This window comes from Crassostrea angulata, chromosome 5 (genome assembly GCF_025612915.1).
Source record: "Crassostrea angulata isolate pt1a10 chromosome 5, ASM2561291v2, whole genome shotgun sequence".
Lineage (NCBI taxonomy): Eukaryota > Metazoa > Mollusca > Bivalvia > Ostreida > Ostreidae > Magallana > Magallana angulata.
This window is the reverse complement of record NC_069115.1, coordinates 28,893,068-28,910,942: the sequence shown is the minus strand read 5'-3', so window position 1 is coordinate 28,910,942 and position 17,875 is coordinate 28,893,068. Positions and strand designations below refer to the sequence as shown.

Below are 17,875 nucleotides of genomic sequence, written 5' to 3'. Positions count from 1 at the left end.
ACGGAAACTCTGTACGTACCATTTTTTATAATTTAATTCATGCTCCGTAATAAACCTAAGCTTTTTTCCCTTTACCAATTACCTGAGATTATAACTTTTTTTGCATTTCAAAGATTATCAATAAATGATTTAGTGTGGACTGTTATGATATTAATTGGATAAACGTTTAAATATCAAACTATGAGTTTTTTTTAATAACTAAACATTGGTACCAAGACTTGGACTATGGGATTTGACCTTTTTATAGTATCTGCTACTTTTACGAATACGTTGGTAGCTATAGGTTGTGACTCAGAACAAACAAAATTAATTATGATCTGTAAAAAGCAAATTTCAAGACAATTATTTTTTCATTCGTAACAATGAGTATCCTCACAATAACATTAATTTAACTGTTGTTTTTTCTGTATTCAAGGTTAAAAGTGAATTTAACCACTATTCTATTGTCTGTTCTGCCTATTGATTTATGAAAAAACCCGACGATTTATTAATGACTTACTGTATATGTACATTGGTGCATTATTGCATACTGCAGCTAACATTCATTCATTCATTCAATATTTTATTCCTCTTTTTTCAGAGAGTACATGAGATGTATGTTAGTCTAACTAAATGTATAACGAAGGTCTCAACTCATTGAAATACTGAAAACTAATTTGAATTCGTGATGAATTTATTCCTACATTAAACACTTATAGACTGATTTATGAACGTTTTATATTTAGTTAATTGAAGCTTTTTCTGTGAAATTGGCGGATGTCGGAAAAGAGCAATTAGATTAAATAGTACTTTCCTATATGTATATATATATATATATATATATATATATATATATATATATATATATATATATATATATATATATATATATATATAAATTATTTAATTAATTAATTAATTAATTAGTCGTGTATGTTTGCGATATCATGAAGAAGAACACTATCATTTTGCGTTAGTCAGAGAAAGAGTAATACATCTCAACTCCTTTTTGTTGTCAATTCTAAGTACAAGTTGACAACAAAGAGAAAACTACACTCATGTAAACGCGAAACAACTATGGATATATACAGGATTGTTTTAAGCCAGTGAATATGTGGAAAATGCAGATACATGTACTTATTATGATTATGAATTCATATCCGATTTTAGCGAAGGCAAAATTTTGTGGAATGTAAGATACCATGATTTGATTTGATTTAAAAAAAGAAAAATCGTCATTAAAATTATTTTATTTTCAGATTTATTGTTAAAAACTAACATTTTGACAATAAACTGTTTCAGACCACCGATGTGCTGTGCAGGTTACAAGTGGAAAAGCGAGACTAAAAGCTGCTTTGGTAATTATTCATCAACATTATTTTTACGCGCAGTCAAGATTAAGTACAATCGAATGTATTTATTATGGTTTAAAATATACACTGACTCTTGGTAAACTGTAAACATGCGTTATAAATCGATGAAATATGAACGTGATTATAAAAGATTAATAAGATTTATATATACAAATATTATGTACTTGCATTACTAGTTTCCATTTTTAATTTTTATTGAAAAATATTTTATGCCAACCATGACATCCTGAAGCTTCCACAAAGTTGGCATGGCATACAAAGTTTTAAAGTCATATGTTTAAACGTTGAACGGTGTGATTATTTGTGTTATGTTGTAAATTCTGTATTTATTGCCAATATTTACAACATGACAGCTTCATGAAATAATTTCTTTGGAATGAAAACGTTTTTACCATTTGGAAATTTGATAAAAAAAAAATTAAAATGTAAGAACAGTATCAAAATTGCAAATTGTATTGCAATATTTTGTATTATCTGTTTTCATATAAACATGTTGTATATGTATTTAAACCTCATTATCGGCGTTAAAAATGCTTTTATTCAATTTATTTTAAATAGCTTGTGAACCTGGATATTATGGGATCAACTGTAATAACAAATGTATATTTCCAAGCTACGGAATTCGATGCCAATTAGAATGTCGATGTAAAAAGTCAATCTGCCACCACAGTACTGGATGTGGACTATTTGGTAATTTGTTTACAAATGCAAACTATTATTCTTATGAACTTTGCATGAAAAAAAAATTTCAAAAATCTATACCACCATAAATAAAAAAAATACTCAAAACATTGCAATTATTTTTTTTTTACCTTCTACCCTTGTTAAAAAATATTGTTTCAGGAGTTTCAACAGCATCATTAACGAGAATACTAGAATCATCAACTACTTCAGGAACAAAAGAAATGAAAAAAGAACAGAAGGCAAATAAAAAAGGTTTTAAGATTTTTTAATATTCAATGTTACGGTTTTCCGATCCTCAAAGTATTTTTTCCCTCCTAAAACTGTTATTTATCCTTCAAACTTTATAAATCAGATAAAATAAAAATGAGTTTTTTATGGTATCTATGCATTTGACGAAATAATTGCATTTTGGCCACAATGGATACTGGAATAAATAAGGTATACAAATTGAGATCAAAGTAGAGAAAAAAGGTTATACCGGTGCATCGGTAGTTCGATCCCCGTTACCTTTAGGTAGTAGATCTCCTTGAAACCACTAAGCCAAGCAGTTAGTTAAATGACTTTGCGTGATATTAACACTACGAGACTAATTGAATTTGTATATATAAAAGGCAGATTTATGTACGAATAAAAAAAAACATCCGGATAATTTAGAGTTATCGAATAATGCTGAGGATCGGAGATCGTTAAAATACATAACATTGCATGTAAAAGGTCAATTTACTTTTTGAAAAATAAAGAATACAATTATATAAATTGTGTTCAAACTGTTTTTGACATCAAATGTGGCTTTAATTAAATTATGGTTTTGAAAACTATGGCCTAATCTGTACTTTCTTATGGCGCTGTCACAGCTATGGGATTAAATACCAGTTTGTATGTTTGTGAAAAGTCGACTATAAGCAAAGAACGCGGACCTTAAAATAATGCATTATTTTCTTTTGATACCATTGTTTTTGTTTTTTTTAAAATTATAATTAACTTTCAATTTTTTTAGTTTTATTATCAGAAACAAGGAATATATCAAATATATCGACGACAACTGCAGCAAACAATTCAGAAAACACAGCAATTGGAGAAGAAAAGAAAACAAACAGTTAAGTCATGCAACTTATAAATGGTGGTTACAGACAAATAATATTGTTGATTTTTTTCACTTCAGACGACTTTTGTTAAGCTCTCTTATTAGAAAATTGTTTGATCAAATGAGTCTAAACTAATTATTCCATATACATGTAAACCAACCTAGAACCTAAAATAGAAATTTAAAATTATGTCCTCATTAATTAGACATTAATTTGAGTAACCCAATTGATAGCAAATGGTGTCTGATATGCGTGTATGTATACGTTTCCTTGTATTATAAGAATGTAAATGAACAATATATATTTATCAAATAAAATATACAACATGACTACTTTTCTCCTTAAGCGCATGATATAATAGCAAGAACTCTTTGATGTTTAAAGAAATATGTCCGGCTGGTGTCGAAATTCATTCGCTAAACATCAGACTATGGAGAAACGGATAGTTCATCGTGCTCCGTGACAATTTTCCATACAAAATATGTTTAATTTTTTTAGCATAAAATTATATTTTAAACCCAATAAAATGAAAAATAATTGAGTTGTTTACAGAGTATTTTCTGAACAACCATCGTAATGTTTTAATTATGTGTTGATTTTCTTTTATCATAGAAGAGTACCTATCCAGACAAGAGAAAAAATCAAGGCGAAAGAACATGACAATTTTTCTTAGCACAATAGGATTTTCAGCTATTGCAGTGACGTTGGCGTGTATTCATATTGCATTATGTTTTGTTGATGTTGATGTTTGCAGGCGAAAACCTGGAGATTTAGATCTTTAAGACAATTACAACTTACTGTAAATGTGACTCTTCTTTTTTTGTACCAACACACCAATATATGTGTTACATCCTTACATGTATAGAATTAATATTCTTCAATATAGATGTTTAACGATAGTTTAAGAGGGCGTCGCCATTTTTGGATTGTATTAGTCTCCATAAAGAGAAGAGGTCTGTATTAATACATGAATATGGGGAAATTTTTCGATTTAATGTTAAAATATATGGATTTTTTTTTATTCAGTAATAGTTTATAGCTAAAGAAATCATGTCTAAAAATATAAGGAAGATCTGATGGTTAAGTTGTTGACCACCCAGCCTGAGACCTTAACCGGTCGAACAAAGGTCTGCCTGTCCAACTTTAAGAGAAAAAAATTTCCGTCATGGCTGCTTGATATTTGAAGAACGTATTGAGCTTACCAGCGAATAATTCATCCTACCAGCAGTGCTTACTCGGAGTTTAACTGCTTATCTTTACGAGTATGGATTAATCGAACACCTTGTTATCTGTTCTCGCCAATAAACGTATACATCTCTCAAGTTTTAGTTTTCTCTTTATTTTTATGCCACTTCTTACTATTTTATCGTATATTTTGTCCTTGATAAAACAAATTTGATACATTGAGTGTTTTTCGAATTCGTTTAACTGTTGACCATTTTGTCTACACTAAAAAATCAAGTACATGCGTAAAGCTTTTATAAACTCGGCGTGGAATTATATGTTTTAGGAAAGGAGTTGAATTGAAAATCATTATATGAAGGAAGGATGTAGAAACATTGTTTTCACTTAGTACATTCTTTTAGAAATATTTCTGTTAAATACAGGCACGTAGCATCGTTTTTGAAAGTGGGGGGGGGGGGGGGGGGGGGGCCAGACCAATCCAAAAAATCTTGGCAAGCAAAAAAAAAAGAAAAAAAAAAGGAAATTTAAAAGTTTCCAAAAATCTTCAAAATCCTAATTCGTGGCGGGGGGGGGGGGGGGGGGGGGGGGGTAGGCTCTAATCTATACTTTAAAACAAAAAATTTTACCCTACCAAAAATTGTTTCCCTCCAAATCATGAAATTCCTTATCCGTGGGGGGGGGGGGGGGGGGAATAACTTCAATTTGACTCTTCATTTCCTTATTTTCATATCCAAAAAAGTGGGGGGCCAACTCCGTTATAATTCATTTTTTTATAGGTAAATTTTAAAAAATTGGTTGCTGCGAGAAAAAGTGGGGGGGCCAGGCCCCCCTGGCCCCCCTGATGCTACGTGCCTGAAATAATCATATAATGGATAACAGAACAAATATATTAAGTATTTACCCAAGTATTTCCGTAAATAAATCTGTACATATGATTGATTCACTTTGGAAAGCTCTCCAACCAAAATGGATTCGAGAATATTGTTAACATCATGTTTCTATGTTTCAATGGTATTGCTTTTATCACTATCAAATGTTGGATGCTTCGACATATTTAGGTCAGTATATGTTTTTCAGGCAAATCTTATCATAAATAAACCTATTAACGGGACAAAAGATACCGATTTAAGACAAGATGAATGTGATTTTAAGTTAGCAGAAACAACCATACACTTCAAAAGCATAAACCATTGCTTTGCTTTCAGCTACCTTAAAAAGTACATGTATACGAAACAGCCAGATACTTGTGATACGACCAGCAACATTCCCAACAGTAAGTGACTATATTAACATCCACAAACAGAAGATTAATGAGGTATCAAAAAGGCTACGACCATCTGACCGACGTAAATTCCTTCAATCAGTTCGGATCAAATGATTTGGAAGACACAGTATCTTTCATACAGACCTAGAATCGTTTTATGTGACAGTCAACCGTTAAATGCTGTTATAAACTAATCTCAAAGCGAATATAACGGACATGCAGTCAAATTCATTAATTACACAGTATGTCTAGTAATGATTTGAAGGCAAACTTATTAATTTGGGTGTTAATGTTGCAAACTTTTTTTGGCTTTGATAGTTGCACCATGCTAGTTATATAACATTTCGGTTAATAACTAGCTCTCATTTTTTGCCCTTTTACTTTAAGATTTTTTTTAACATACATGCATCTTGGCAGATGTATGTAGTATCTGGTGTTAAGCCATGATATGTGAAAAGAAAAGATACCATCTACATTTGACATCATCAAATCATTTTGATAAATGGACAATGAGATTATCTCTTTGCCGTGGCTTCCTTCGAAAATCTCTGAAACGCGAGATTCTATTTATTTACCAATATCTGTATAACCAACTGGAAAGTATGTAAAACGGAAAAGACAAAAAGCAAAAAAAAAACCAAAAACCCCAAAACCCCCCCAAAACAAACAGACAAAAAAACACATACAAAAACCCACTGAATATGTAATATATTTTCTTACTTTTATTGAATTCTTTTCTATTTGCAAATTGTGCATTTTACTTTTTAGCTCACCTGAGCCAAAGGCTCAAGTGAGCTTTTCTGATCACAATTTGTCCGTTGTCTGTCGTCGTTGTTGTCGTCGTTGTAAAATTTTCACATTTTCATCTTCTTCTCAAGAGCCACTGGGCAGATTTCAACCAAATTTGGCACAAAGTACCACTAGGTGAAGGGGATTCAAGTTTGGTCAAATGAAGGGCCACGCCCTCTTTAAAGGGGAGATAATTGAGAATTATTGAACATTTGATGGTGTTTTTCAAAAATGTTCTTCTCAAATACTATTCGGCCTGAAAAGCTTAAACTTGTATGGAGGCATCCTCAGGTAGTGTAGATTCAAGTTTGTTCAAATCATGGTCCCCGGGGGTAGGGAGGGGCCACAAGAGGGGGATAAAGTTCTACAAAGGAATATATAGAGAAAATCTTTAAAAATCTTCTAAAAACTATTACGCCAGGAAAGCTCAAATTAAAATGGAAGCATCCTCAGTTAGTGTAGATTCAAGTTTGTTCAAATCATGGTCCCCGGGGGTAGGAAGGGGCCACAAGAGGGGGATAAAGTTTTACATAGGAATATATAGAGAAAATCTTTAAAAATCTTCTTCTAAAAAACTTTTAGGCCAGGAAAGCTCAAATTAAAATGTAGCATCCTCAGTTAGTGTAGATTCAAGTTTGTTCAAATCATGGTCCCTGTGGGTAGGGTGGGGCCACAAGAGGGGGATCAAGTTTTACATAGGAATATATAGAGAAAATCTTTAAAAATATTCTTCTCAAAAATTTTAGGCCACGAAGCCCAAATTTGAGTGGAAGCATCCCCAGATCGTATAGATTCAAGTTTGTTTAAATAATAGTCCAGGGGTAGGGTGGGGCCACAATTGGGGAATCAAGTTTTACATAAGAATATATAGAAAAAAATCTTTAAAAATCTTCTTCTCAAAAACTATATATTAGGCCAGGAAAGCTCAATTTGGCGTGTAACCATCCTCAGATAATGTAGATTCAAGTTTAATCAAATCATGGTCCCTGGTGGTAGGGTGGGGCCACAATGGGGGATGAATTTTTATATATAGAGAAAATCTTTAAAAATATTCTTCTCAAAACTATTAGGCCAGGAAGCCCAAATTTGAGTGGAAGCATCCCCAGATCGTATAGATTCAAGTTTGTTTAAATAATAGTCCAGGGGTAGGGTAAGGCCACAATGGGGGATGAATTTTTACATAGGAATATATAGAGAAAATCTTTAAAAATCTTCTTTTTAAAGACTACTTGGCCAGAAAAGCTTAAACTTGTGTAGAAGCATCCTCGAGTAGTGTTAATTCAAGTTTGCAAAATCACAGTCCCTAGTGGTAGGGCGGGGCCGTGATGGCGGTTTGAATTTTTACATAGGATTATATAGAGAAAAACTTTAAAAATATTCTGGAAAAGTTTTTGGTCCAAAACTCAGTACTTAGTGTGAAAGCACAGGTTATGCAGATTTAAGTTTGATGAAACCATGATTCCTTAGGGGCCACGAAATGGGGGGGGGGGGTACATAGGAATAGAGACAAATCTTCTTACAGGTACAACAACAAAAGGGGCTTGGTATTTACCCCAAAAAAAAGAGGTGGATAAAAATTGGCAGTTTTTCAATTTTTTTTTAGCAAGATCTACTGTACCTAGTTGTCAAGATATTTTGATACTGTAATGCTAATTTGATCAGAATCAAGGCAATTGTTGTTCAGGTGAGCGATGTGGCCCCTTGGCCTCTTGTTTTTATATATCTGATAAGCTTTTGCTTCAATTCATTTTCTTTCCAATGGAATAGTTTCACACAGGAACAATGTTTTTTCATGGTTAGCCGATACATAGTTCTTATTTTTTAATAACTAGTGTCTGAAATAGTTTGATGTAAATTATAAATTTTTATCTATAATACATATCTAATCATTGAATAACAAAAAAATAAATTTGGCATAGGCATTAGGAAGTCTCACTTTAGATTCACAAATCAACGAAACATTGCAGAAAAAGCATGCAAATTTATCTGAATTTTACTCTAGTCTCCTCACCATCTACAGAAGATGTATCTCACTCATTGACTACAGAAGAAATGCATCAAGACCAGCCACTTTTATCAAACCAAACCACAACAAGCTCAGCAAAAACAAGACTGGAAACAGAACAGACGACAAATGCAGAAGGTACACTATAATACTAGTTACACATATTCAGTACCAACTGAGTACCAACTTCTTTTGTTTGTACAGTTTATCGTTTTATTAGGAATCAGAAAATTAACAAAATCGCCAGTTCTGATTGTACAAAATAATTTTCATATATTAAAGAACGTGTAAAATGTTTTGAAATATACAAGTTTTAACAGTTAATTTCCATATACTCAATTAAGTTGTAGGATTTTTTTTTTAAATTATCGATGACATTAACATTCATAGCAAATATTTATTTTCCGTGTTTTCAAATTTTAGAAATGCACTTTTCAAGTCAAGAGAACACACCATGGGAAAAGAACAGGGTTTTAGTTCTTTGGATCATAGGACTCTCCTGTATTACTGTTGTTATGGCTTGTCTCCATATTGGATGGTGTGTTGTTGATGTTTTATTTATGTATTGACATAGGCCTACTGTAAATTTTGATGGATAACTACGAAGCATTGTTTACGTGTAAATCACTTTCCACATTCGATTGCATTTTGTTTCAGAGCAAGTACAAATAAATGATTCCCCCCTTTAAGCGCTGAAAATAGCAGCTGTCGTAGCACATTTTGTTCATCCTTGTTCGATTGTTTAAATAATATAACATTAATTTCCTGTTGTTTTTTTCTGCAAGTTTATAAAAGTGAAGGTCAATTCCGTCATTTATGTTTTTATATTTGCATTTCCATTGTTCTTTCCGACTGTAAGCCCATACGGAGGAGCTGCAATTATTTCTCTATAATCGCAATTGCTCTGTCAGTATACTATGACGTCATAAGGTGTAACGTTATAATATACTTTTCCATGACGTTATAGATTTAAACCACTATACGATACATCATGTGTTTTTCTCTAACCCCATTAAAATTGACGTATTTACATGTAACATTAAAACATGTTTTTGATAACATTTTAAAGGAATTACTGTTATAACATATCATTGATTCTGTTAACAAATCTATGTGAATTAAAAAGATACATTACAGTCTGAATGTTTACTTTTGATGTAATAGCTAAATGTCAAGTCTAGGCTAATACAGGGTATTTGCGAGTGGTAAAAGGCAAATATAAGTAATAAACAACGATTACTTAGTGAACATGGCGTTATGAATAGCAACTGCTCTGCTGGCATATTTTCCATGATGCGCTAGCGCGCATCATGGAATATGCCAACAGAGCAATTGCTATTCATAACGCCATGTTCACTAAATAACGTTTTTTATTTCTTAAATATTGTTTATGAAGAAGGCAACCATAGATTAATTATGCAGCATGGCTGTGCGGCTTTGATGCCGCCAACAAAACGTTACAAAATAGAACCCTTCAAGATAACTGCGGTACTGCTATCTTGCAGGGCAAAATGATATACTTTGCCGAAATTTCAGTACATAGATAATTAAATGACGTAAATGAAACAATTGACGTTACGTCATATTTCACCAAACTATGTCATTTTGCCCTGCAAAAGAGCAGTACCGCAATTACCGTGAAGGGGTTAATAGAAATAAATAATTTTATTTTTATAATATAATAAACATAACTATAATATATTTTAAACTTGAATGTTGTTCAAGCCAGAAAATAAACTCAATGTCATATTATTTTCGTTGATCTTATTCTATAATATTTTTCTTTGTCCATACAAAATGAGTAAATTAAATGGATAACTGAAAACTAAATTTAATTCATGACAACTTTATTCCGCATGTAAATTTTCCCAATGAAAAAACTTCCGAAACGTTTACGTATAAATATTTGTTATCAGTAAGTTATATTTCCAAAGGGAGGATCTCACAAACCTTTCTAATCTACTCATTTGCAAATTGCTTGTTTCAGTTATCACAATATCTGACCTTAGATAGTGTTTTTAAATAAGTACCTTCTTATTGCATTTTATGGAGAAACTTGCTTAGATTTCTTAGAGTCACAAAATTTACCATCAATTCATTATAATCAATTATTACCAAAGCATATAAATAAAACTATATTATAGTAATGATTTTAAAGCGTCCATAAAATAGGTTATATAATCAGATAAGAGAATTGCGATAGTCTGTGATTTGTTCCAATAAACAGTTTATTTTCATTAAACATAAAATCTTTATTTTTTTCTTATAAACATTAAGATGAAACAAAACAAAAATGAGTGGACAACGAATGATCAAAAGTATTTTGCGAATAGCTCTAAAAAATAAAAGTCAAGGAAAATGTCTGAAATGTCTGAAATGAAATTTGGCATATTTGTTTAAAATTACAAGTCAACATACGAATGAATTTCTTGCTATTTTGAGATCCAGGAAAAATAACTGGCTTCTTCAACAATTTTGTTGTATATTATATAGTTTATATATATAAACTTTTTTTTTGTATTTTTCCCCCGGAAAAATATCAAATATCAACATTTTGCAAATGATTGTATTTTAAATAAATGAATAAAAAATTGTGACGGTCAGATCGGTTCGAATATCGGCGTCAGATAGCTCAGTCGGTAGAGCACCTGACGGCACCAAATGTAACGGGATAGGAGAAATAATGACGGACCAGACCGGGATTCGAACCTAGGCCCCCTGCTCCAGTCAGGTGCTTTACCAACTGAGCTATCTGGCGCCGGTATTCGAACCGGTCCGACCGTCACATTATCATACATGAATCGTGTGATATTGAATTGAGGATACTGATTGTCCATGTGGAAATAGGGTAGTCTCTGCCCTCGCCAAGCTTATATAAACCAGAGGCCTGTTCAACAGAGCGGGTGCTCGCGAGCGCTCGCCAAAATTCCCTATACCCGCAACAAAAATTTTGGTGAGCGCTTGCGGGCGCTCTCTCTGCTGAACACGCCTTTGATGGTCTATATACACTCTGGTTTTTTTTTGATATTTTGAATTCTAAAACTAAAAAGAAAAGAAATTTTACTGTAATTTTAGTTTTATATATCCAATCGATCACGATTGTTTCATTTCTTCGACCAACAAAATAACTAACTAAATTGTTAAACTTTTTCCTTTCTTACCTCAAGTCTAAAAGTATTAAGATAAGATGGCCCGATGATAATGAAGCTGTATTGTACTAAGTCAGAATTTGTACACAGTATATAAATCATAATACATGTATATCAAAATAATGTTATTTAGGATTATTGCCAGGTCATGTCAATACCTACCTATTTCAACTCTCAAACCATGATTAATAAGTGTTTGGTAAATGACTGAAGTTCTAAATTCAGTCTAAAATCTTTAAAGATCCTGATTCTTAACTTAATAAATAATTACCATCAATAAAAGTATCATTGCGGTTAAGAAAATAAACAACATTTTACATTAAATAAAAAAAAAAATATATGCATTGTTATATGTGATGTGTATGTAAAACATTTACCTATATTATATGTACTGTTGTTTTAATTCAAATGTTATAATAAAAATGCAAAAACTGCATATTTAGATTTAAACCGCTAAATTACAATATTTCTAATGAACAAGGCAGAAACTTCCTTGTTGGATTGTGCTATCGCTAAAAAGGTTTTTTCGGTACAGTAAGAAGAAATCAAATTTTAATATCCTGTATTTCTTGATCAACATTTTCCTTATACACAGAAAAATACGGGAAATTAATGTTTGACATAAATACCAATAAAACCGTATTTCAATACACAAATGTAGAAGAAATAACTATGCTTGTGTGCTTTGCTTGGTGATGTTGGAATATGAGTTTTGCTATGAAGAACTTGTTGAGAGTGCATATTGTATTTACATCTATTTACTTGAAAACAAAGACGAATTGTGAAGAACGTAAGTGATTTTTTGGACTTGTTTTGGTGTTGCTGAATAGCATTTACACTCAGTTTCTAAAAATTAGTATAATATCCTATTAATATGCAGAAAAAGAATGATTGGTTAAAAAAAAAGATATGTTCACAAACTGCTACAGATATCCATTGTGTTGTCCATGGATTCAGTTGAATAGCAGAAAGAGCAGGCATTGTGCATTGAATGAATTTAAAATCATGAATTTTCATATAATAAAATGATCACTAGTGCCCCGTACGTACTTCACAGCAAACTTGTTTGTCTATAGTCAAAAATTATTGTGGAAATTATTAGATATATCTCCCATTAACAATCTTTACTACTGTGGTTTCATCAATATTCGTGGAATACCAATCTTCGTGGATTTCGTTATTGATCCTTGAAATAAAATTTTCATTGAAGTGCAATTTCTTTTAACATTTTGTTTTGATAGGGTCATTGGCCACAAATTCACGTATCCATGAAACTGTGATTTTCACTTCATCCACGAAAAATAATACCCTTGAATATTAATAAAACCACAGTGTTTACATATAATGACACACAAAGCGATAAAGTAGTCAGAGATATCGTTTGCAGTTTTAAGTGTGATTGAAGTAGTGAAATGCTTTTTTTTTTTACTAGTCTGTCCTTCTGGATATTATGGTCCAAAGTGCACCTTAACATGCCGGCCTCCAAGTTATGGAATTAAATGCCAATTAGAATGCGAATGCCGAGAGCAAGATTGCGATCATGTTTTGGGATGCACACAATTTAGTATGTACTTTATTATTTTTTTTACGACGTTCTAAAATATGACTGCTATGAAATTACAAGGTTTTCCGTTTAAATGCAAGTCGTAGCATAAATAGAAGTAAAAAGTATTTTAAAATTCCTGCGATCAAATCGTCACCAACAAATATCAACGACAAAAAATATCGTAATGTATTCATGAAATGTTCAATAAATTGGTCGGCGTTGTAATCGATATATGATAACGTAGACAACATTCTGAAAAAATTGCTATTGAAAAATCATTCATTGTGTATACTAGTATATGAAATGATTTTTTATTGATTTGTGGTTGTTATCAACAAATGAGTTTTTAAAAATATAAATAGATTGAAAATAAATCTTATAAAGCTTAAAACTTTCTAAAATGTTAAAAGAACTAAAACATACTTGAAAAAATGTTTCCCGTTGCTGATTACAATGTATATTGATAGATTCACTTACTATTACATTTTCTTAAAGATTGTACTACTGGCTTTCATGGTCCAAATTGCGGCCAGACATGTCGTTATCCAAGCTATGGCATTAAATGCCAGTCAAAGTGTTCCTGTGAAGAACAACAATGCAGTCATATCACGGGATGCAGAGCATTAAGTAATAATTTCCTTGAGCTAAAACGTTTACAGTTACATTTGTTGATATTCAGCAAGTTAGCAAGAGTTCATGTGTAATCTAATGTAAAATATAAATATTATGCCACTCTGGTTAACAAATATTGGTTTATTTTAAACACATATATCTATTGATTGTCTGCTCCCTTTTGATTCAGATGGGACTAATGATACACCTCTAACTGATCTACCCTGTCAAGGTCAGAATCAAACAACATGTTTAGTACTTGTGAATGACACGTCAAACGTAGGTAAGGAGTTTTTCTAAACTTTCGGTTGTCAGATTTGAGCGTTCATTAGAATGTATACTTGTGCATCTAAAATGTTCTACACATAATTATCATTTATACTACAGATACAGGTACCATTTCTTTCAAGAAGAGAAATAAATATGAACTAGCTACAGCACATCTTATCAAATATGTATATATATATATATATATATATATATATATATATATATATATATATATATATATATATATATATATATATATATATATATATATATGACGCTTGCCCTTTAATGAAATAGCGATTTTCAAAATATTGCGATGCAAATCTCTATGAAAGTCAATTTTGCGATTTCAATCATTTGCTAACATAATATCCTAAATGATGCCTGCATGTTTTTTTGCGATAAAAAACTTTAAAAAAAAGAAAAAAATCCTTTCGCAATGAGGAAACAAAATGAAAACGCTGTTGCCATCGAAACCATAACATAATTTTTAGTTTTTAATGTATATTTTTCATTCCCTCGCACATCTTGTTGTTAGGGAAATGTAACATAGCAGTGTACATTTTGGTGTTGTTGTAAACTCTTCAGCATCTGAAATTGTCATATTGTAACACACGATTTTGTAACGACATTCAGATAAAAGAATATTTATGTCGATTTCGTACAATAATTCGAGTCAACGAATACCTCTGATTATCTTTCTTCTCTCAAATGCAAACCGCATGTGTTTACCCTTTCAACGTCCATTTTCTGAAATTTGCACTGACAAGCGGTCAACAGTACCGGTCTAATTAGGACGTTAGACAAACATATTTTGGTGGGAACACACCTGGTTTGCCAATATCATGATCAACATTAGGACAGTTCCATAGACATGGAGAATCCCAATTACATCGAGACAGTAATTTGTCGGATTTCACAAATGTTTACTACTTAGAAAAACAGACTACAAGGCATCATGGGTAATTCAACAACGTTAAAATCACAGCGAAACACTAGGACAGTCTATCACATTAAATAAAAGGTTGGAAGAAAAAGATTTATTGTTGTAAACATTTTTAAACCTTGTCAATTCAGACTTTGCTATGATGGCAAAAGCTTAAGAAGTTTAGCAATTTAAAAAAAAATACTTTAAGAGAATCAATGAATTGCATCCATGTATTTTCGTCAGCAAAAAGATAGCATTTGATCATTACTATTTTGTTTTAGTGAATTTATTTATCATGAATTTCTCATATAGATAGATGTCCTGGTTCCTTGAGATACAAATTTTACTTCCACGAGCGTTAGATTTTAAAACCTATACAACGCATAAACAGAAATGGTCATATTGATAAGTATTCAAGGAAATAAATGTGGTGTATGTTTAGTAATAACTATATTGAAGTGGCCATCGTACTTTCATTTTCAATTAAAGATAGAATTCTTGTCCCATTTATAATTCCGAGCAAAAATCCAACTGCCGTAGAGTTTTTATATTTGAAAAAAAAACTACATCAGTTTAACACTGTTTTTACTGAATTGTAATCTTTCTCCTTATTACATGGAAGCTGCCTGACTGTATCATTTTTCTAAAAATGATACTTTAACTCTTCATTTTTTTATTTTTTTTTTTTTTAATTTTAGATTTTTTAGACTAGCTTTAAAGCATTAAGTTGAGAGGATTCATTAAAGACAATTCCGAAGAATTTATCATTTGAAAATTCAAATTTAACAAGTATATTACTATTATTTTAATAAAGATTATTATTGGCTATCAACTTGCACCTTTGTAGCATTGCTAAAATACATATTTGCCAACTGGACGTACATCCACCAATCTGGTGAAAATCTACATCAATTAGTTTTGTCATGTTCATAATTTTTACGTAAAATTGATTAAGGGAAGATAACAACAAAGAAGGAAATAAATACATTTTCACTAATACGCATAACATATCACGGATAGTTTTTTTTATAGTTTAAATCAGATAGAGGGTTTTAAAAAAAAGACCTGCAATGAATCTTTGGATAATACTACTATTTATATCACTTATGGATCTAGATATGGTATCAACACAAGGTGCGTATTGCAGAACAGAAAGAATTGTATTCTTTTTTTATCGTTTAAATTTAATTACACTTATTGAAAGTAAAATATTCTACTTATATGATAGAAAAAAAAATCACAACATTTGTTTTGTACACTTCTTCCAATTTGCGTGTTTTTTGCATTACAATAATGATATTGTACTTAAATATTGCATTGGTAAGATCGGTAATAAACATACCATCAATTATCAGTAAACAAAAAAAAGATCACTTAAAAAAATACATTCAACGACTACTGTGGAATCATTAGAATTCGTGATAGCTCAATTTTCGTGGTATTCGTGGGTATCTACTCACGAATTAAAATCCTCAACAAAAACAATTTTAGAAAGAGTTATCTTTGTTACTGAAACAGTAACTCACACATCCACGATATTGAATCCCCACGAATGAGCAAAAAAGTCACAATCTTTGAAAATTGGCCCCCACGAATTTAAATGATTCCATAATAGCTTTGAATATGTTCTAATAATAGATTGATTACCAAAATACCACAAACCCTTCTGTGTAACAAAGCCCCCTCCCCCCCCCCATAATTGTTAAGGACTAATTCTTCACCTTTAATCGAAAAATCCAATGCAAGTGTCTTTAAAGTCAAAGCATGTTTTAAGTTTCATAGTTTCATAAGCTTGGATGTAATATTTAACATACATTCGTAATGTAACTCACTATACAAAGTATATTTTAAAGAAAAAATTGTCATTTGAGTATGTTACATTGAAATTTATCAGAGTGTTTACCGGGATATTATGGAGATCAATGTAACAAAACCTGCCGCCATCCAAACTATGGTCATGATTGCCAGTTAAAATGTACGTGTGAGGTAGACCAATGTGATCCCATCACTGGATGTAATGGAAACAGTAAGATTTGATTATATTTTAACTTTTAACTAACAATTGAGTACTATCTATCTATCTATCTATCTATCTATCTATCTATCTATCTATCTATCTATCTATCTATGATTGCATTTATTACTTTTGTTTTGATTCAGATACAACGATTGTTATGCCTGTTGAAAACACGCCTCATTTTAAACAAAATATAACATCTGCCAATAACTCTTTAGAGGAGGGTAATAATTTAACAGGTATGTTCAAATAAATCAGAAAGACGGGTATGATAAATGTTTAAAAAAACGTAGTTGATATGACATTAACTTTTGTGTTATTCATATTACACGTTGGCATTTGATAATTACAAACATACAATGATGAACTTCAATTAGTGTTCATTGTCTTCTTATCAAATGGTAATAATATTGATGGTGCATTGTTAATTCATTCTAACATAAAAAAAAACCCGTTCACCGTTTAATAATTTGTTGTTTCAGATATGCTGCTGAACTGTTCATTTCAAAAAAGCAAAGCAATGCTGATCAGTTTGTGTATTTTGGCAGCTACTTTCTTTGTCAACATGAGCATTTATCTACAGATAAACAAAAAAAACAATCATAAAATAAAATACATTCGACATTATAGAGAACAAAACGTCAATGCAAGAAATGAAAATTCGGTTCTTTGAAATGATTGAATATGTTTGAATTATCGTTTCGTAAATAAATTTGTCGTTGCTAACATATCGCTTGACTTCTTATATCGATGAATATAGGGATATAACTATAGATAAGTCACGTGATCAAATCCCATAAGGCCATCCATACTTTCTGTGTGTTGACCTAGAAAGCCGCTTCGATTATAACATGACGTAACAACAACAATGTTGCAACCATATAATTACAGAATAATTCAATATAACACTATTTGACAAGACAATACATCTGATTTATTTAAACAATGAAATGTTTTCTTTGCTGATTCATTCGGGATATATAGGTAGA

At 31.3% G+C, this 17,875-nt stretch overlaps 3 protein-coding genes across 3 annotated transcripts; all 3 read left to right on the top strand.

Moving 5' to 3' along the window:
* Nucleotides 1-1,091: 1,091 nt before the first annotated feature.
* LOC128185278 (uncharacterized) lies at nt 1,092-9,586 on the top strand. Its single transcript, XM_052854912.1, has 6 exons — nt 1,092-1,171; nt 1,282-1,337; nt 1,911-2,042; nt 2,196-2,288; nt 8,362-8,502; nt 8,788-9,586. The coding sequence occupies exons 1-6, from the start codon at nt 1,092-1,094 to the stop codon at nt 8,931-8,933; spliced, it is 648 nt and encodes a 215-aa protein (XP_052710872.1). The 3' UTR covers nt 8,934-9,586.
* A 2,588-nt stretch (nt 9,587-12,174) lies between these two features.
* Nucleotides 12,175-14,099, top strand: LOC128184332 (multiple epidermal growth factor-like domains protein 6). The gene is made up of 4 exons (XM_052853777.1): nt 12,175-12,303; nt 12,946-13,077; nt 13,555-13,686; nt 13,862-14,099. The coding sequence occupies exons 1-4, from the start codon at nt 12,219-12,221 to the stop codon at nt 13,969-13,971; spliced, it is 459 nt and encodes a 152-aa protein (XP_052709737.1). The 5' UTR covers nt 12,175-12,218; the 3' UTR covers nt 13,972-14,099.
* A 1,562-nt stretch (nt 14,100-15,661) lies between these two features.
* On the top strand, nt 15,662-17,599 carry LOC128184331 (uncharacterized). Its single transcript, XM_052853775.1, has 4 exons — nt 15,662-16,003; nt 16,764-16,895; nt 17,030-17,125; nt 17,369-17,599. The coding sequence occupies exons 1-4, from the start codon at nt 15,940-15,942 to the stop codon at nt 17,557-17,559; spliced, it is 483 nt and encodes a 160-aa protein (XP_052709735.1). The 5' UTR covers nt 15,662-15,939; the 3' UTR covers nt 17,560-17,599.
* The last annotated feature ends 276 nt before the right edge of the window (nt 17,600-17,875 follow it).

Excerpts from the sequence above, each read along its gene's own strand:
- LOC128184332 (XM_052853777.1), top strand. The coding sequence starts at position 12,219 with ATGAGTTTTGCTATGAAGAACTTGTTGAGAGTGCATATTGTATTTACA. Across the intron at positions 12,304-12,945 it reads AAAGACGAATTGTGAAGAAC|TCTGTCCTTCTGGATATTAT; the intron begins GTAAGTGATTTT and ends TTTTTTTACTAG. Across the intron at positions 13,687-13,861 it reads CACGGGATGCAGAGCATTAA|ATGGGACTAATGATACACCT; the intron begins GTAATAATTTCC and ends CTTTTGATTCAG.
- LOC128184331 (XM_052853775.1), top strand. The coding sequence starts at position 15,940 with ATGAATCTTTGGATAATACTACTATTTATATCACTTATGGATCTAGAT. Across the intron at positions 16,896-17,029 it reads CACTGGATGTAATGGAAACA|ATACAACGATTGTTATGCCT; the intron begins GTAAGATTTGAT and ends GTTTTGATTCAG. Across the intron at positions 17,126-17,368 it reads GGAGGGTAATAATTTAACAG|ATATGCTGCTGAACTGTTCA; the intron begins GTATGTTCAAAT and ends TTGTTGTTTCAG.
- LOC128185278 (XM_052854912.1), top strand. The coding sequence starts at position 1,092 with ATGTGGAAAATGCAGATACATGTACTTATTATGATTATGAATTCATAT. Across the intron at positions 1,338-1,910 it reads CGAGACTAAAAGCTGCTTTG|CTTGTGAACCTGGATATTAT; the intron begins GTAATTATTCAT and ends TATTTTAAATAG. Across the intron at positions 8,503-8,787 it reads ACAGACGACAAATGCAGAAG|AAATGCACTTTTCAAGTCAA; the intron begins GTACACTATAAT and ends TTCAAATTTTAG.